The sequence below is a fragment of the Solanum stenotomum genome, chromosome 6, assembly GCF_019186545.1.
Source record: "Solanum stenotomum isolate F172 chromosome 6, ASM1918654v1, whole genome shotgun sequence".
Lineage (NCBI taxonomy): Eukaryota > Viridiplantae > Streptophyta > Magnoliopsida > Solanales > Solanaceae > Solanum > Solanum stenotomum.
The window spans coordinates 11676021-11697442 of record NC_064287.1 but is presented as its reverse complement, the minus strand read 5'-3'; the positions used below and the strand labels follow the sequence as shown (position 1 = coordinate 11697442).

Sequence of the window (21422 nt, the reverse complement as noted above, 5' to 3'; positions counted from 1 at the left end):
ACTGTCAATCCCGAGTACAAAGATTGGTTTCGACAAGATAAACTAATTCAAAATGCTCTTATGGCCTTTGTTGATGCCACAATCGCATCCATTGTCGCTTCCGCTGAAAACTTTAAAGCTGCTTGGGATCACCTTCACACCTCTTTTGCGAAAAAGTCTCAAACTCGCATCTTCAGCCCCAGTCACCATCTAAGTAGAGTCAGCAAGGATAACAAATCTATTATATACTATCTGTGTGAGATTTGATCTCTATCTGATGAACTCACCACAGCCGGTTCACCGGTCAATAACGAAGAACTTGTGGTGAAAATATTCAGTGGCCTCGGTCCAGAATTCCGTGAGATTTCAGCAGCAATACGAGAGCGCGATTCTCCCATCAGCTACGCTGAACTATTCAACAAACTTCTTGATCACGAAGTTTTCCTCAAGCATGAGGACCAAAAAAAGACTACCACTCAGGTGACAACAGCAGCTTCTCATTACGTCACATATTCCCAATCAGCCTCACGCAATACTCAACGCCCACCAAACAACAACAACTGGAGTCCCCCCAACTAGACAGCCCACTCAAAACACCACTCCCCAAAGTTTGAACAATAGTTCTCAATGGAGCAATTTCCCACAGCAACCCTCATGAGTCCACTGCCAGCTTTGTGACAAATTTGTGCATACGGCAAATGTTTGTAGGTCCCGATCCCATAACCACTTTGATGCAAAGGCTAATATTGTTTCCCAAACACCGACACATGACCCCTGGATTATCGACTCGAGTGCATCTCACCATATTACTTCCGATGCCAACTCCCTGCACAATGTTCAAGACTTCAAAGGGATGGAGGACATGACGATGGGTAATGGTAATGTGATTCCTATTACTCAAACTAGTAATACTCATTTATCTTCATCAAATAATGACTTTAAACTCTCTATTGTTTTATGTGCTCCTGCTATCAAGCATAAGCTTCTTTTAGTTTCTCAATTTTGCCAAGACAACCTAACCTCAATAGAGTTTTTTCCTTTCAATTTTCTTGTGAAGGATCTGACTATTGGACTCCTCTTCTGTGCGGCCCGAATAAAGAATGACTCTATGAATGGTCATCACTATCTTGCCCAACCATCAATGTTGTTGTTACCAGCCCTTCATTACATATGTGGCATCGAAGATTGGGTCACCCCCATTCTCGAGTTTTGTTTTGCATTCTCAATAATTTTAGTCTTTCTTTAATAGATAAATTCACTTCTTGTAATTCGTGTTGTTGCAATAAAGCCCACAAATTTCCTTTTTCTTCAAACAAATTGTCCAGCAAATCGCCATTAGAAACACTTTAGAGTGATCTGTGGGGACCCTCGCCAATGCTTTCAATTGATAAAAACCGTTATTATTGTATTTTTGTTGATCAGTATTGCAAGTACATCTGGTTATACACACTGAAAAACAAAACTGAAGTTAAACAATTTTTCACCACTTACATCGTATGCTTGAAAAACATTTTGATACAAAAATATTCACCCTTTACACTGATGGAGGAGGCGAATATCAAATACTTGACTCATATCTTCACTCCAATGGCATACAACACCTTGTTTCTCCGCCATACACGCCTCAACGGGTTGCGTGGCTGAAAGATGTCATCGTCACCTAGTTGAGATAGCCAAAACACTACTTCATCAAGCTGCCTTACCATCCAATTTTTGGTCGTTTGCCTGTCATCATGCCACATATCTCATCAACCGTCTACCCACTAGCACCCTTAATAATAGGTCACCATTTGAAGTTCTTTATAATGACAAACCAGCTTATGCATCTCTTCGTATTTTTGGTTGTTTGTGCTACCTGTGTCTTCGACCATATGCCCAAAATAAATTAGAACCGTACTCCAAACCTTGTGTGTATCTAGCTTTCTTCATAACTCATCATTCTCATCAGTGTTTTGACCCTACTAGTTCCAAACTTTTTCTTTCTCGATGTAAATTTTTTGTGAAAATGTTTTTCTATTTGACAATACGTTTTCTCACTTGAATCAGAATTCTTTAACGTGGGAAAACGTTTCTTCTCCAAATGAGTCTAACCTTGTCGCTCATCCAGACCCTACCCTTGATACTAATACCACCCTGTTACCCCTACTATTCCACTAGTGCACGATCCACGCAAAGATGCATGCTTAATTCGTGCCACACAGGAGAACTATCCAAAGGCAGATCACTCCAAGACTCAGGAACCAGGTAATACCCCGATTAGTTCGTTACATTCTTCTTCTAATAGGTATGTACACTCCCCGGTTTTGGTCACCCTCAGCCTCATTTTGTTTTCCAGAGCCAACCCCTTGTACCCTCTACTTGTCCTATCTCCATAAATCATCATCCACCAATTACTCATGTCTATCAGCGTCGACCACCCTCATCATCTGCTCTACCACCCCCATCTCTTAGTTTACCTCCCCCATCTGAACCTATTGTTAACATTCCACCCATAGAACAATGTACTGTGGTAACGAAGTTGTAAAACAAAATCTTCAAGCAATGAAAAATTGTTGACTGCACTGCACTGCCCAAATGAACCAGCCTGCACCATCTATCCCTGTAACCCACATGCAAGAACAAAAATTTTCATATTGGAGAGACGCTATGAAGGCTGAATTTGATGCACTATTGAAGAACCAGACTTGGGACTTGGTTCCACCAGACCATGCCCAGAATATTGTCCCTTTCAAGTGGTTGTTTCGAATTAAAACTAAGGCTCATGGCTCCATTGATAGGTACAAAGCCTGTTTAGTAGCAAAAGGGTTCACTCAATGGACTGGAATTGATTTTCACAAAATCTTCAGTCCAGTGGTTAAACCAACCACAATTCGAATGGTTCTTACAGTTGATATACAGATGAATTGGCCACTGCATCAGCTCGATGTCAACAATGCTTTTCTTCAAGGGACGATTCAAGAAGATGTGTATATGTCTCAACCTCCTGGATATGAAGACGCCGATCATCCCAACTTTGTCTGCTATCTAAAAAAGGCACTCTATAGACTCCGGCAAGCTCCTAAAGTTTGGTATGATGCACTAACTAGTTCCTTGAATCGAATGGGGTTCAAGATGTCTGAGTGTGATAATTCTCTCTTTGTTATTCATAGCATGGGTGTCACTATATATATTCTGATATATGTGGATGACCTCATAATAATAGGCAGTGATGAAACTCTTGTTCACCATATTGTTACCTCTCTTTTTTAAAAAAATTCTCTTAGGTACCTTGGTTTGTTATACTATTTCTTAGGTGTTGAAGTACACAGGGATGCTGATGGGTTGTTTCTCAGTCAATCCAAGTATATACAAGAGATTTTACATGACACTCAGATGCAAGACTGCAAAGGTATTTAGTTACCTATGAACATGTCTGAGACCCTACTAGTTGATGATGGAGCACCTAAAACTGATGGCAAAGAATACAGAAGCGTGTTTGGTAAGCTTCAGTATCTTTCGTATACCCGACCTGACATCACATACTCAGTCAACAAGCTTACTCAATTTAATACTTCTCCTTCTGTGCTTCATTGGAAGGCTGTTCAGTGCATCCTGCGATACCTTAAAGGAACACTACAGTATGGTATTCGTATTTCCACACAGAAATCGACTGCTCTCTGTGCCTATGTTGATGCTGATTGGGCAGGTGACATCAATGATCGCTGTTCTATCTCGGCTGACATTGTTTATCTAGGCACGACACTAATTTCCTGGAGTTCTCGTAAGCAACCAACTGTCTCTCGATCCTCCACTGAGGCTGAATATCGCTCAGTTGCTTCTGCCTTGTCTGAAACGAATTGAGTTACTCACTTACTCAAAGATCTTCATGTGTCACTCCCTGCTGCTCCAATGATACTTTGTGATAATCTTGGGGTCACATACATTGCTAAGAATCCAGTACATCATACCAAAATGAATCACCTTGAGGTTGATCTTCACTTCGTTCGTAACTAGGTCCGCAATGGACTGGTCCAAATGAGGCACATACACTCTGCTGACCAACTTCCAGATCCTCTCACCAAACCATTGTCCAAACCAGCTTTCCAGAGAATGCTTCCCCAGTTACGTGTTGTTTCTTCACACCTAACTTTAGGGGGGCGTAATAGCGCATTAACATTAGTGTTTTACTAGTGTTGTAACATTGTTTTATTGCGCATAGTTTGATTAGGATTAGGTTTGTTCAATTTATTCAGGCGTTAGTTGTATTAGTTGTCGTTATTTGTTCCTGCATTCTAGGAGTTAGTTTAAGCTGATTTTGTTTATTCCATCTATATAAAAACTCTACAAGAGTCTCATAAAAAAAGCATACTTTCTTCTACTTTATTTCTCTGTTTTTATACTTTGATACTTTGGTAGCTCACTACAACAGTCAACAAGCTCTTCCTCCTTCTTTCTATGAGGGTCAACAGTAAGCTAATTTCTCTTTTACCTTAAAATTGAAACACCCACATCCTGTTTGTTTGAGCATCTATCGGAAACAGTCTCTTTTTACGAGACACTATACTTGTATGTTGTTGTATGTTCTTTGTGGGCTATAGATATTGGGTTAATTGTTTTACACTCTTGGGTGAGCTTGTGGTTGTAGTAGAGTCAACTAGTTGTTTTTGGTGTGAAAATTGAGATACCCATGTCTATGTACATAAATGAAAAAGATTCTATTTTTTATATTGCATATGTGCTTTTCTGAGTTCTAGGTGGACCAATTTGAGCTAAACTATGTGTTTCTGGGTTGTGTGTCGAGGGTCTATCGGGGACAGTATCTCTGCCCCACAAAGGTTGTGTAACTCTGTGAAAATCCTACCCTCCCTAGACTGCACTTGGTATTTTGTTGTTGTATGTGCTTGTGGGCTGTAGAGGTTGGTTTAATCGTTTAGTAAATAGAAAGAGAGAAACCTACTTCCGCTTGGTTGCTTATAATATTTACACTCTGCATATGTGTTTGTGGTTGCAGCAGAGTGAACTAGTTGTTTTGGTGTCAAAATTGAGATACCCATGTCTATGTGTAGGTAGATCAATTTGAGTTAAAACTGACCTTGACACTACGTCGAAAAAAGACAAATCTCCCCCTATTTTTTTTTACCTTAAGGTGGCTTTGATTGTGTATATGCATGCTACGTGTAAACAAGTGTTCACTAACTTTAGTAATTGGCTAGTGTAATTTAACTGGAGGAAGATGCAACTCTTGGAATTGAAGCAATTAGATTTTGCTTTACAGATTACTAAAGTGTTTTTTTGAGGGAACAAATTACTTTCTTGGTTAGCTGGTTGAATGACGCTGCAGCATTGTGAAGGTCCAAAGCAGTCTCTATTCCGTTGCCTTTTTTTAATTTGGAAAAATGTTCCTTTAATTTGGTTATAGTGCTACCGGAAATTATATGCTTTCAACCTAAGGCTGGCAAACGGACAGGACCGGATCAACAGGACCGGTTTTACCGGAATCGGTCCTCGTTACCGGATTTCGTTACCGGAACCGATTTTACCGGAATTTTCCAAAGGTTCCGTCCGGTCCCTTAGTTACAGGATTGGAACCGGTTTGGACCGGACCGGAACCGGTTCTTACCTGATCATTTTGTACCGGTAATTTTTTTTTATTTTTTATTAACTTTAATTATTATATAATATTATATTATTAATTAATAAAATTATATTATTAAAAAACTTCAATTTAAAACTTTAAACTTTAAAGTTTCAATTGAATTTAAGCTTAAACTTTAAAGTTTAAAATTGACTTTAAATTTTAAAGTTTATAACTTTATATTGAATTTAAAGTTTAAAATTGACTTTAAAGTTTAAAGTTTAAAGTTTATATTGAATTTAAAGTTTAAATCTTAAAATTTAATTTTATATTAAAGTTTAAACTTTAAACTAATATTAAAATAGTTGAAAATTAAATTTCTAAAATGACTTGGATTAAATATAAGAGACTATTTTAAAAGAAAATCAAGGCGAATAGCCGTATATTTATTCAAATAAATAAATTGTACAATACAAATATTAGAAAGAGACAAAGAGTACATAATCTAGGTATTGAATATTAATTATTGTACTAACAATTGAAACTCTTTTTAAAATCTTTTCGTAACTTTTGTATCATTTCAAAAGAAACATTTTTTGGAACTTGTATTTGTCGTTCTTCTTCCATTGCTTCCATACCATCATCACTATTATCACCAAATATTTCATCTATTTCGTCTTCTATTTGGCTATTTAATTGTGGTAGTCCGGTATTTCTTCTTTCGGCATTGACCCAATCTCGAAACAACACCGATATTTCCAAACTATCCTTTGCTAATGAATATCGATGATCTCCAATCATAAATCTCGCCGCACTAAAGGCTTGCTCCGAAGCGACCGATGATGCTTGAATCGCTAGCACATCTCGAACAATCCTAGCAAGGGTCGGAAATTGATTTTCACGATTCTTCCACCATACTAATATTGGAGCTTGAAGTTGTCCTTCTTCATGCCTAATCTTTTCCCGTGCCTGATTGAAATATAAATCAAAATCATTATTAGTAGATGATTCAAGCTCAAGATAATCATCCATCCAATCATCCGTATCATCGCTTCTAGGTTTACAAGATGGAGGTTCAACTATTGGAATATTTTTTTCCATAGATTTATATGTATTATATAACTCTCTAGCTTTTATATATATGCTACTTTTACAATCTTCAACACTAGGAGTTTCATCATCTTTAATTTCTAAATTTGCATAAATCTTTTCAACCATTCTTTCAACACCTTTTAATTTGTAATTTGGGTTGAAAGTAGTAGCAGTCAAATAGATTTGAGGAATAGGGAAAAAATATTTTTTGAATTTTTCAATCATAAAAGCAAGGGAATTTTCAAATCGATCTTTTCCTTTATATTTTGCAAATTCAGATGAAATAGCACAAATATTTACTAAAACAGAAGAAATAGTTGGATAATATTGACCAGAAGCAGCATTTGTTGCTTTATAAAAAACACTTAAAAATTCAATAAGTTCTTTTGTATTTTCCCAATCTTCATAGCCAATTCTCAAATTCGGGTCCGCATTATGAGCATTAAAAACTAATTGTACCGGCTCTTGATAAATATAAGCAACTTGAAGCATTTCAAATAAAGAATTCCATCTAGTGCATACTTCTTTTGGAACTTTTCTATATTCAAGTCCACATTCTTTACAACGATTTTTAAATTCTGTAATTCTAGCTTTTATTTTAGCTTTAAAAATCCAATTACAAGCAAGTCTAATTTTTTCACAAGAAATTCCAAATTGAGAAATACCATCTTTTACTATCAAATTATACACATGTGCGGCACACTTAATATGAAAAGAATCATTATCAATTGGACAAAGTCTACATTTTAAATAATCAATTGCTTTTAAATTATTAGAAGCATTATCTAAAGTGACACTCATTATTTTATCACATATTCCATAAAATTGTAAAATAGAGCCTATTTTTGTTGCTATATAAGCACCGGTTTTAGTTTCTTCAACATATTTATATCCTAATATTCGTTTTTGCATGTTCCATTCATGGTCAATCCAATGGACAGTAATTGTAAAATAATCATTACCATTAGGACTACGTCCCATATCAGAAGTAATAGATAATCTACCATCATAATAAACAAATAAACAACGAAGAAAATGACAATATTCTTTTTGATATTTAAAAAGATCACTTTTAATTGTACTTCTTGGAATACCTTCATAATCTGGGTTATACAATTCCCGAATATACTGAATAAAACCAGGATGTGAAGGAAATGAAAAAGGCAAACCACAAACAGCAACCATTTTAGCTAATTCTCTACGATCTTTTTCTTTACTATATGTGCGGTGTGTGCTTCGGCTAGCCGGGTTAGTCATATTTAATACACTTTGAACCATATTAGAACCTCCAGCTCCCATAGAATTTTCAGGTTGAGGTATTCCATTTCTATTAGCCCTTTCTATATCATCTAGGCGAGCAAATTCTTTATTACACTTTCTCAAATGTGTTCTTAGTCGTCCCGTTCCCCCTTGTGTACCCGTAGTTACATGTTTCATGATCAATTTACATTTCGTGCAAGTAACAGTAGTTTTTTCCTCATTTTGTACCAAAAATTTCCATACTAAAGATCTTTTAACACGTACAACGGTCTTTGAAAAAGTAGGTAAAGAGGGGACTTCATCTTGTTCCGGTAATTCGGTAGCCAGACTAGTAGGGGTAGGGGTCTCATCATCTTCCTCATTTATTTCTACTTCCTCATCTAATTCTTCCTCAAAATTAGTAAAACATCTATTTAAAGTTTCATGATCTACTTCATTTTCGAAATTAAATTCAATAGGTCGTGAGTCTCGTGTAAAAGAAGTTTCATCAACATGAGTATAATCATTAGTATTAATTCTAAATCTAGGAGGTGGCAAATTTTTAGAATTAGAACTTCTTCCTCCTTCCCTATTATTTTTTCTTTCCGACATTGGTCTTTTACCACTATATTTTTCAAAATTCATGTTCAAGTTTAAAATAATTAATATTATGAAAAACAAGCAAAGATAATATAACAAAAAAATAAAATAACTTAATTAATAAACAAATAAAAAATTAAAGTTGGACCGAATGTACCGAACGTCTACGTAAAAGTAGACGTATAACCAAAGCCGAAATTGAGAGATGCCAATTGAAGCTTCCGATTTACTTCAAATAAATCTCCGAAATTCGAACTCCAAGTCAATATCACAAAATAATAATTATGAATTTATGAGAGATTGAAAATTAAGAGATTTTATAAGATATTATGGAAATAGTTTGTGAATTTGTGATTTAAATGAAAATATATGAGTAAATTTATAGTGTTAAGGGGTAGAGAGGGGTGGGGGGCTGTTTGGAGCCGTTTTGGGCCCCAGCCCAACGGCTAAAAGGGCCCAACGGCTCTAAAACGTTCACATTTAAAAAAAAATTAAAAAAAAAAAAAAATTAAATTGACCGTTGAACCGGACCGGAACCGGTTCTTACCGAACCCGAATCAACCGGATAAAAATCCGGGTTCTGTTTCGGTACCAGTTCCGGTACCTATAAGACCGGTTCCTTACCGGTTCAACCGGTACCGGTCTTACCGGTACGGGAACCGGACCGGACAAAAACCGGTCCGTTTGCCAGCCTTATTTCAACCTATGCTCTTTAGCTTGTCTTATTTATTTATAAGAAAAACAGAAGACTTTCCTTAATACCAATTGCATCACTTTTCTAACCATTTATTAGTGTTGATTTATGATAGCTTTACGAATATGATCTTTCACTTTACATCAAACATTCTCCGCGTAGTATTTTATATAAGCCACTTCTTTTAAACATATTGGGAGCTTTCTCTTCTTTATAATTTTCCCTCTTTGTGGCTAGTTTTTTTATAATGTTGTGAGTTAAGAGTTCCACATTTGTAGGGAATAAGCTATTGTCTACGTATATGGTCTTGGTTTTCCAATGTTAAGACCCCCAATGTTATATTGTCCACGCATCAACTGTCCAGTTCTAGTGTGTTGTAGGTGTTCAAGTGTCCACATTGGTTGAGGAAGTTGAGTGTTATCTCCTTATAAATTCTCGGGCATTACATACCTTATGAGCTAACTTCTAGGATTGCTTTAGGCATAAATCCCATTTTCTTCAGTCTGTTCATCCAATGAGTTTAGGAGTCTATTTAATTAAGTTGGAAAAGTGCATCAATGTATCGGTTTTGACTAGGTTAAGTTTTTTTGTTGTCCTTTTTGTAAGCTAACCAAATTGATGTCTCATTGTTAGTCTTTCCTTTATTAGGCATGAAATGCCAAACCAAAGCGTAAAATAGCTGTGGATGCTTTGTTCACATGTGGCACAAACGGCATTTCAATTTTCAGCCCATTGTTTGTGACTTGGAGCAAGGTGGTGAATGGTCGGGAGCCTCGTTTACGTGGATGCATCGGCACTCTTGAAGCTCACTGCCTAATTAATGGTTTTAAGGATTATGCTCTGACAAGGTAAATTACGATTAAAGTATGTTATATGCGACAAACTCTCTCTCTTCTTTTAGCAATGCTATTTCATTCTTGTCAGCCGATATGGAGAATGAGTAAGATAGTTGAGCTTCATTATGTGACACTGGTGTTCATTTCATTCTTAAAAGTTTGTTCATGTGAAATATCTGAATGCTGGTGATTACTGGCAAAAACCTTTTTGAAGGATTGTTTACTTGCTCCGGCACTGAAGGTTCTCTGTTTGCAGCTATGGAGAATGAGCGAGATAGGAGTCTGAAGGTGCTCTGTTTGCTGAATGGTGTAGTACTTACATTCATGATTAGATAGTGGTATAAATATATTTGATTGCTGCAGAGTTAATTCTTGAGATCTGTCTTCAGAATTCACTGTTTGTGTGCAAATGCGATTATACATAGTGTTTCCTTGTTCGATACAATATAAATTTATAACATTTTCTTAGGACTCTTAGGTTCTTAGGTAATGTTTGCTTGCCTTTTATTCTTTCTTAGGTCTATTCCTGCCTACACTAAAGCTTATCATATCATGTGATCATATTCATAGTTATATTTTGACTGAAATTAAAATCCATTTGCGGTGCTCTCAGGGACCACCATTTCGCCCCAATACAAGCTAAAGAATTACCTTTTCTAGAATGTACAGTTTCCATTCTAACTAATTAATAAACTGCAGCCAACTACTTTGACTGGGAGGTATTACTTTCAAACTTGCTCTGTTTCTTAAAGCAAGGGGGATATATGCATGCTTGACATATCTTTCTGTTATTATATTGCATCATCGTGTAGTCTACCAAATTCATGAGCAGCAAAATATTTCAAATAAGAAGAAATGCTTCCCTAATCCACACTCAGATTGGACGGGCAAAAAAGACAAAGAAGCTTGTTTTCTTTTGGAACATTTCATTCATTGTGTAATCCCTAGGAGTTCCTATGAACGTAGATTAGATACAATTGTTTGCTTTTCTTTGGATATAGGTACTCTTCAAAATTTGTATTTGGAACATGTTGACTTGATCAGTTGTCCATGGACTCATAGATCTTCCAAAATCATGTGAATTGAAGCTCAAACAGAAGTTGTCTTTTCTTGCCCACAATCCAGATTGTTAGATTAATTGTCATGATACTCTTATGTTCTTGTGCATGGTTAGGTGATCATGATTCCACTGCAAAGATTCTCATTATTGCTTTTGACACAATAGATAAAAATGTCGTCTACCTGCATTTCTTTCTCCTACTCTATTTTGTTCCTTTATTGGATGTACTAGTCTATATTCTGAAGAATGTAGTGGGTTCCTCCAGGTGGGAAGGCATGGAATCATTATTGAATTTACTGACCCTGATTATAAAGCAAGGAGAAGTGACACATACCTGCCTAAGATTGCTTCTCACGAAGGTGATTTTTGTCTCTCAGCCTCATCGCTGACAAGAATGTGGTGCATCATTTTTTTTCCGTTAAACTTGTCTGGCACTTCTGAAGTTGGCTAATTTCTATGATGAACTTCGTGAATTTTGTCCCCAGGTTGGACACAGATTGAAGCAATTGACTCGTAAGAAAAGCCGGGTACGATGGAATTAAAACTGAATCACTGAGAAAGCGAATCCATCTAGCTCGTTACCAGAGCACATTATTTACTATGCACTATGGTGAATATGTGGCCTATGTGAAGAATAGCAGAGGTATCACTCCGACTATTGATGGTGTGAAACCTCGAGAGAGTGGATTCTTGGGAAGCAATATCTACTGAGACCAGTAGATAATTTGTTTTGAATTCCAGTCAGTAAGTGTTGTCACAAATCTTACGTTATTCTTCAAAATTGCAATTGGTAAAAAGAATTCAGGTTTGACCACGTCAACACAGTGCTTTTGTGGTTAACTAATTGATGTAATATAATTGTCTGCTTTCTACGGTTAAAATTATTCTCATAGTTACTTTTCATTCAAGTGGGCTGTGTGTGCTGAACCAATTTGCTGCTCATCTTCAAATTGGAGTGACTCACTTTTGTTGGTAGATTGGTAAGACAAGTTTTATAGAGTGATGGTTAGACAAACTATGTTGTATGGGACAAAGAATTGACCAGTCAAAAACTCTCACGTTCAAAACTTGGAAGTTGCATAAATGAGGATGTTACATTAGATGTGAAGGCATATTAGGAGAATAGAATTAGAAATGAAGATATCAGGACAACGTGCGAGTGACTTGGATGGAGGTAAGGATGCAAAAAGTGAGAGAGATGGTTCAGATATGTGAATAGAATCCCAGTGTGGAGGTGTGAGAGATTGGTTATGGATGGTTTTAGGTGAGGTAGAAGTAGATCAAAGAAATATTGAGGAGAGGTGATTAGACATGACATGAAGCATCTCCAACTTACTAAAGACATGACCTTATATATGATATTGTCGAATCACAAATACTTCTCACTCAAATTCAATTCAAGAATTTCTACTAGCTAAGGAAACTTAGGGCAAAAGATAGATGATAATTTTGATTGCCTTTCAAACCAGCTATTACAAGTATATATATTCCCTAATTGGATAGAGTAGGAAATAACCATCTAGCACAATGTAATTAACTAATGAGTACCGAAAGTAAATAAGATATGTACTTTTGAGACTTGTTTGTAAATATTGAATGTAATTAACGATACTACTCTTTACTTATAACTTTTATGTATACTTTTTGAAGCTTGATGTATAACATCTCTCGTGTTAGTCCATCCATGTAAAACTTCCTTGACCTCAAGGAAGAAAAGAAGGAAATCTCACTAACAGGGCATGATAATCTTCCAAGTAGCTTGTTTTGAAGGCGACTGAGTCCATTGAACCTTAACCTGAGCAATAGCCTTATTGCCCTTTTGAATCATTCTACCTTAACTGAGCAATAACCTTATTGTTCTTTTGAACCATTCTTCTATCCATAATCTTAATTGATTGAGGACAGTAGGGACTAGATATATACTGGTGGAGAATGTTGACAAATGATGATACTTCTCCTGCTGATAAACATGAAATGTAGAATGGAGTAACAATAGACTTGAGATTGAGAGCATGTATGCGATAACACCTATTTCCTCGAGAACTTGAGAAGGTACATAGTATTTAGCAGAGAGTTTTGTAAAATAAGTTCCTGATGGAGTAATTTGTTCGTATGGTTTTAATTTTCGATACACCCAATCTCTAATACTGAACTATCTATCAGACTTGTGTTTGTTGTTTTGACCAGTCATTCTTTAATGAGCCCTCTACAAGTGATACTTCAATTGTTGTAGCTTAAACTTCCTTGTAAGAAATTTCATGTCTACTTTCTCATTTGCTGAATCTCCAGCAACATGTTGCAAATGAAGGGAGGTGGTTGACCATATAATGCCTCATAAGAAGTTTGTTGTATAAAAGAATGAAAAGTGGTATTATTATATCACCATTCAACAACTGCTCAATAGGTAGATCAATTCTTCTATGAATCTAAGTAAAAACATTTAAGATACGTCTCCAATCATCTATTAACAACTTATGTTTAACCATAAATTTGTGGGTGGTATGTAACGGAAGTTGAGAGTCACTCCTAACATTGCGAACGATTTTTGCCAAACCTGCTTGTAAACACAAAGTTTTTGTCACTCACAATTCCTTCAGGCATTTAATGTAGCTTGTAAATATTTTTTAAGCTACATTATGAGCTGAGTAAGGATGAGCTAGAACACAAAGCACATATAGTTTGTCAATATACCCACCACCTTCCATATCACTGTTTTCCCGTTGGACTCAAGAAGTTTGTTTATGAAATTTATACTAATGTTGCTCCATGTTGTTGAAGGCAAACTTAGTAGTTGTAGAAGCCTAATGTATGATGTATTGTCATATTAATGTGTCTTTGACATATATTACATGCCTTGACATAAACCTGCACATCATCTCTTAACCTTTCTAGTAAAACAATGTAACTAACTTTGTTCTCAATACAAGGATGTCCCCCACAATAATGTTATGCCAATGTTGAATATATTATTTTTTAATTGAGGATTTTCTCTAATGACCAATTTCCCTTATATCCTTAATTGACCATGTAATAAAGTATATCTTGGATTTTTTTTTTTTTTATCCAAATGTTATGTTATTACATAAACTTCAGGATCTGAAATCAACTTTGCTTAGAAATTTTCAGAAGGTTAGTTTTCACAATTGAACGAGTAAGAGTTCTCATCTCCACTAGTGGTAATCTAGAAAGAACATCAATCATTCTGTTTTCCTTCCCCTTTTGTACTTTATAGTAAAGTTTAATTGCATTAATTTGGCTATATATTTAATTTGTGATTTAATATGAAGCTTTTGCTCCGATAAGAATTGAGTCTTTTGACATATCTTGACTACAGACTGACTAACCGTCTATATTGTTTTAGTTTTTTTAATGTAAATTTGTAATTGTTTCTTAATATTTCATTTTTGTTCTATTCTTCATAATTCCCTAAAAAATGTGACGTATATTTTTATACTTAAAAGTAATTTATTTTTTGATTTATTACTTTATTTACAATAATATACTTTTAGTTTTAAAATATCATCCTATACTTAAAATTAAAAAGTTTCAAAATTTTAATTTCATAAACACAGTGCCAAATAAAATAAATTAATGAAGTATACATATTTCCTGTAGATAGATTTTCCACCTAACTATAAAAAAAACGCTTCTAGTCATGATTTAAAAATTATGATAAAATTTATAAAAAAGTTAAAAAAATCTCTAATTGACGTAAAATATTGTGGGCCTAGAATATCATGGCAGAAATAGGAGGGTATTAAAATTTCACCTCTTTTTTTCTGTTTTTAATTATTGTCTCATTTTTCTATCAAAACCCTATATTATAAGAAATTGTTTTCTCTCTTATTTGGCTTCACCCGAAATTGCCGCAACGCTGCTCTTCATCCAAAATCATTGTTTCACCCAAAATCGCTACTTCACTCACAAATGATTTGACTACTTCAACGTTTCTAGCTTCAATAGTAGCGAAAATGGTATATTCACTTTGCTTAGGTAACAAATCTTTGCTATCATGAATTTTCAAGTCAAATTTTTGTTTAATAATCAATGAATTTTCTTGATGAGTTTTGTTTGTGCAAAATTTTGAAACAATTTAGAGAAAAAAGCAATTTTTTAAAGAAAATTCTCTTTCTTTTCACCCCACCTATATTTTATTGTTTAAATTTATGCATATTTTGAAATATTTTTATTGATTTAGTTTTATTGATTGTTAAGCTTTGGCTCTTTTGTGATTTGTGATCAAACTCATAAATGTTACGATTCTATGAAAATACTTTAGATATAATTTATTTTTAAACTTCTTACTTTATTTATATTAGTATGGTCTTATGTTATAAAGTAAGTAACACGTTTCTATATTTGAAAATAATTTATTTTTAACTTCATACTTTATTTAAAATAATATGCTTTTATAGCTTTAAAAATATTGTGATACCCAAAAAGATAATAGTCACTCAGAGCTAATAGAGACATGTTGTGCTAAGAAAATGAATAACAACAATCCAGGAGTTGCAGAACTGGTTCGGGAACGATTTGAATTATAAATCCGTATTATTGTTCTTATAAAATCTTGAAAAAAATGTGTCCTATATCGAATACAAGTATTTCACCATATCTAAGTGGATTTATAAATATATTGTCAACCTATATTAAACTGACCTTATATTTTGGTACCACAATCCTGATAACTATTGCGTCCAAACATTCTAATTGAATTAAAATAATCCTATTTCAAATTTTTGGTTGGACGAAACTAAGGTCTCTCCATCACTAAAAAATTGATTTCGGAACAAAGTAACATTAGAAACAACAAGACTTAAATATGAGGTTATGGAGATCAGAAATAACCAAGTGCTTCTTCTACTTCTAACCCTAAATCCTTTTCCTTCTTCTATTTTTACCATACATGACAAGAAGTTTAAGTGAAAGAATAGATAGTTTATCCAAGAAAGCACAAGAATTATTTATTATATGTGGTATATTTGTTGTGTTAATTATATTTGGTCCTAGAAAAACAATTCCTATAGTTTGGCCAAACGAAACAAAGACTAGAGCTAACGTCATTTGGTTTTATAGTCACAATGAGGATGAAAGGTTTAAGGATTTGTGACTAAAATACCACATGACACTAGCCCTAGCCTTTGTTTAATTTGGTCAAACTATATAAATGGTTCGTCTAGGACTAAAAATAAAAAACACAACAACTATACCATATATAATAAATAATTCTTGTGCTTTGTTGGATAAACTAGATATTCTTTCACTTAAACTTCTTGTCATGTTTGGTATACACATATGAAGGAGAAGGAAGAGAAGGGTGAGAAGGAGAAGAAGCACTTTTTTTTGGGGGGTGGGCGGGGGGGGGGGGGGGNGGGGGGGGGATATATGAATGAATAGGTAATTGGGATGGTCATATTGCAATTGCTTACTGCTAAATAAGCCATAGCTTTAGCCCACATGGTAGAAAATGGCTATTTAAGAGGATAACTTGGTGGAGTTGCTGGATAAAGAATGTCATGCCCCGAAGCTACCCCCAGGACGCGGACATGGGACCTAGGATCATGAGTTACCCCAAGCTAACCCTGCTGGCATATAATAAGCATACTAAATAAATTGATGTAAATAAATACTTGTGCGTACGCTAAATCATCATGTAACCTGAAATGGTGGGGAATACCCGTAAACTATGTCTGAAAATAGCCTCAACTGACTAGAAGTGCTGGGATGTGCCCCAGCTAAATTTAACAAAAACTGAAACTAAGACTCAAAGCAAAGGAAATATGTTTGTCATCCTCGGAGAATGAGGACTCACCACTGATGCTCCTGAGCTGAAGATCGGGAACCGATCTATGCCTGATCTGGAAGATGAGGACCTGAACCTATATCACGAGAAAATGTAGTGCACAGTATGTGTCAGTACTTGAATGGTACTGCGTATGCACGATAGAATAAATTTGAAAAATAAACATAACTGAACCAAAACATATATATGAGCAATGATAAGAGGGAAGCATGATATTATACTGACAATACTGAACATTAATTAACTGAAGACAATGACCAAGTTTATAACATGCTGAGACTGAAATTTGACTGTAACTGATAACATGGTACATGTAATAGAATTTGACCGTAAGGGAGCTACTAATAACCGACATAAAACCATATGAGCTAAATGTGGAGTCTAATGTATACGCCCCATTGAGAGGACCCAGTATACCTTGCCAAAGCTATATAGGGATGACTGGTGTGATCACTAAATCTGAATGCCCATAGAGGGGACTTAGAAACCTATGAGGGCACGTAGTTCTGGGACTATTCAGGTACGCTAAACCCTAGTCCCCTCGGTATTAAGCTACTCTCAATTAGAATGTATGTAAGAAATTTTATGACTGAAATGTGAAGTATTGAATAACTCAATACTAACTGAGAATGCAACAATTATAACTGATAATGTGATATTCGTAAACTGAAGCATGTATATCTCAAATAACTGACCTAGCATGTGTAATTCATTAACTAAAAAAATTACATTGATAGGATTCGGAAATTATGAAAGAATCTACACAAAACGATACTAAAATGATGATAATCTGATTTGGATCATTCGAACAACTAAAACCCAACAATCTCTAACATTCAAGAAACCCCAGGTCTAGATAATATTAAAGGAATCAAGATTCTGACCGAAATCTAGGGACCTAATGGGTGAAAGGAACCCACTAGTGAAATTCCACATACCTAGTGACGAATTCCACAAAGAAATCTTTCGATTTTGGGGATGGAACTGATGAAAACTCGTTGCGTTCTTGAACTAGGGCATCTCGACTTTCCCCTCTATTTTTGCTCTATGTTTGATGAATTTTTGGTGAATAATTGATTAGGTTAGGTTCTAATTAGTTTACTAGGCTAAAACTTACAAAAACTACGGAGTTTAGGGGTCCAATGCATAAGGAAAAGACCAAACGACCCCTGACTTAAAATCTGCTAAAGTCGCTGATTGAATAACTTTATCAAGGACACTTCATCCAATTCTAAGCGTCAACGATCGTTAGTCAGTATATAACCCAACTAAATGAGTTGGGGTCGAATCCCACAAGGAGTGGTACATGTTTAAGATTCAATAGGAAAGTAGGAATATGCTCAAGTTAATCATAGGAATAAACATTATCAAATAAAAACATAATTCAAGTCAGGGGGTGACACGAATGTCAAATAACATGGGGGTTTTGGTTGTAATTATCAACTATAGCAGTAGCAAATAATACGGAATAACAATAATGAGATGAGATCTTGGGATGTGATTCGATTATAGGCTAATATAGACAATGGGTAATTGCAATTATTAAAAATTAGCAGTAAATCAGTGAATATGCTAGACTATAGAGGAGGTAAACTTTCTCTAGAACAATTTACCCCGAATTAAGTCAATTTCTCTCGAACATCAAGCATACAAAATAAGAATAACGCCTTAGTCCATTCACTCTCTCTCTCGAGCTGAATGTGTGGAAAAGGGTTTAGGATTCTCGAGAGAAAGGGTTTAGGATTCACTCTCTTGAGTTGACCCCATGACAACCCAATACCCACAGACCATAAATCAATAATCTTGGTTTTAAAACCTCTCTCTCGAGCAAGCAAAAAACACAAAGGTAGAACTGTATTTACAACTACAATCCTTTAATTTTAACCACAATTAATGGTTGAAATCACTTCTAAACATCATTTAAACTAACAATTAGCAATACCCATAAGCTAAATCAGCCCATAATCACACCCCAAGAATTGGGGTTTTAGCTAGACATCATAAAAAGATAAATATCGTTACCAAATTGTGTTTCCATCAACTGGGTAAGATTAATTTCGTCTTTACAAAGGTCCAAATTAAAAAATCTCAAAGACCCACTTCCAATTTCTCAAAAATGGAAAACTTCAATTCTTCAAAGCTAAGGAAAACTTAGTTTGAATACTCAGAGTTCAATCTCCCAATGTAAAAGATAATAATAATGATTCGATCCTCCTAAACCTAGATGTTCAAAACGTATTTATAGTCGCCCAAAAATATGCTGCGAGGGCCATTCGACGCAGTAAGTCAGGCTCACCGATCAGCTCGGCGATTCACCCTTTTGTCAGTTCCATCGCCTTTTTGCTTTGGCCTTCAACATCCTCAAGTTTTGTAACTTTGGGCGATCCAACACTGCATCGCGAAACCACTCGGCAACACGCCGACAAGTCCTTTCTCTTACCAACTTGATTTTCTCCTTTAGGGCATGGCACACTAGAACTTTAGGCGAGATGGTGGCCATTCGACGACTCGCCACAGGGATTCGACGATCACCAGGCCTTCATTTCTTCCTTCTTTCAGCTCGCTTCATTCTCTTTTGCAAGTTAGTGTACATGCTTTGTTCCTTCGTTCAAATACCTGAAAATCAAGAATTTTTTATCAGTTATTGGCACAAAATAAGCATTTGAGGACACTAAATCTATCCAAATAAAGTCCTAAATGAGTCCAAAACGTGGACTCATTAACATCCCCTACTTAAACTTTTGCTTGTCCTCAAGTAAAAGTCAAGTTCAGCAGTTTAAAAAGGATGTCTCAAACAGTGTTACACAAGACTCAATTATGAATGCATACAACAAGACTCAACTTACTCATGCAAGGATCAGTTGTGCACTCAATGGTTCAAGTTGTGACTCACCATTACCAAAGAATCTCAAGTTCACAATACTTGCTTCAAATGCAAGTTCAAGCTCAACAAAAGTACTCAAATTCCCTCACAAAAAGAATGATTCCATATTCACACACAATGGTTCAACAATTTATAGTTCCGAAATCAAAAACAACTCTCATGCTCACAAAGATGAACACATGCATGACTTCACCCATAGGTTTGCCCTTATTTTCCAATCAACACTTGTTTCAGCTCACTCAAGATCAAAGGTCTTTTCAAGGCTTGTAACGAGGCTGAGTGTAAAGATATGGTCATTTAGGCTCAGTGGCTGCTATCCTCATGGAATGTGGTATGAACAACACTTTCTTCCTTTTTCTTCAACAATATCATTCATGTTCAAAATTCACCCTATTATTTATTTTCCAAGAAATTTTGGACACCCCATTTTCTTTTGCAACTTTATTTCAAAACTTTTTCATTCTTATTTCTTTCTTCTTATTTCTCTCTTTTTTTTTTTGTATGGAGGGGTTCTATCTTTTTCATAACCATGGGTAGAGGGGAATTTCTTCATATTTCTTGATTTACCTTCTCTTTTCACCACACCAACAACTTAGGCTTTTGGCCTAAGTTGACTATTCAACGAATCACATCTCACAAGGATTAAGGGTGAAGGGATAAAGAGAGGTCACAATTGCATCACGTTTCTTCCAAGAAAAGGTAAGGCTCAAAGGTGCTCAAACAAAGTTCACACACTCACAAGGTAGGCCACAAAAGAGGTATAATGTCAAATTGTTTCGCTCTTTAAAATTGTTTCCTAAAATCATTTCAAGAGCTTGCATCACTTAGTCAACCGGACCAACGGGGCAAATTCTAGGTGTCATTACACATAGTTCACGGTAAGCTCATCACACAAGGCATTGGAACCAATATAAAAAAAGACTCCCCACTTTCGCTAGTTTGCAATATTCATCACAACAGAGTCAATTCGATAACCGGCTAGTCACAATGAGATGCACAAAGTTCACATATTGTCTATGCAACTTCATTTGGTCTCATCGTAGCCGCACATTCATTTTTGTTCGATTGAGATCACTATTCAAGTCATCGGTATTGATCAAAACCAACACTCAAATTTGCACAAGAACAACCACATTTAAATACACAAGAGGTGGCAAAAATTTTTTTGGAAGTGTCCAAAAATCATTTACATTCAGAAAAAGGAGCCAGAAGCTCAAACATCCACAAAAACAGTGTCAAAACACAATATGTATCACAAAACCCAATATATATCGAAAATGTATCAACACAAGAGGTAGGTATGGAAATACCTCACCCCACCACAAAACAAAAAGCAGTTTATCCACAACTGCAAGAAAATATCCAAAAGTTAATAAAAAGGGATAGAGAGGGATTAAAGAAGCTCATGTCTAAGCAGTCACTCCATCTGTTGAGGTATCAGTGCCTAGTGTCACAGCAGTCTGATCATGGGCATTAGTGCCCGAAGTCACATCAATAGTAAATCCTACCATGTTGGTGTCTGTTAAAGAAATCCGGACAACTGAATCTATCATCACCTCTTCAACTCTGTCAGGCCCTCATAGGAAGCCTCCTCATCAATACCACGTTGCTCCTCATCGGTCTCTGCCTCAGACTCGAGATCAGCTACCTCTTCAGCTCGAACATCCGCAGGCATATCTGG

The 21422-nt window shown here is 35.6% G+C and overlaps 1 protein-coding gene across 1 annotated transcript; it reads left to right on the top strand.

The window, feature by feature from the left end:
- The first annotated feature begins 60 nt into the window (after window positions 1-60).
- On the top strand, window positions 61-558 carry LOC125868487 (uncharacterized). The gene is made up of 2 exons (XM_049549119.1): window positions 61-181; window positions 272-558. The coding sequence occupies exons 1-2, from the start codon at window positions 61-63 to the stop codon at window positions 556-558; spliced, it is 408 nt and encodes a 135-aa protein (XP_049405076.1).
- Window positions 559-21422: the final 20864 nt, after the last annotated feature.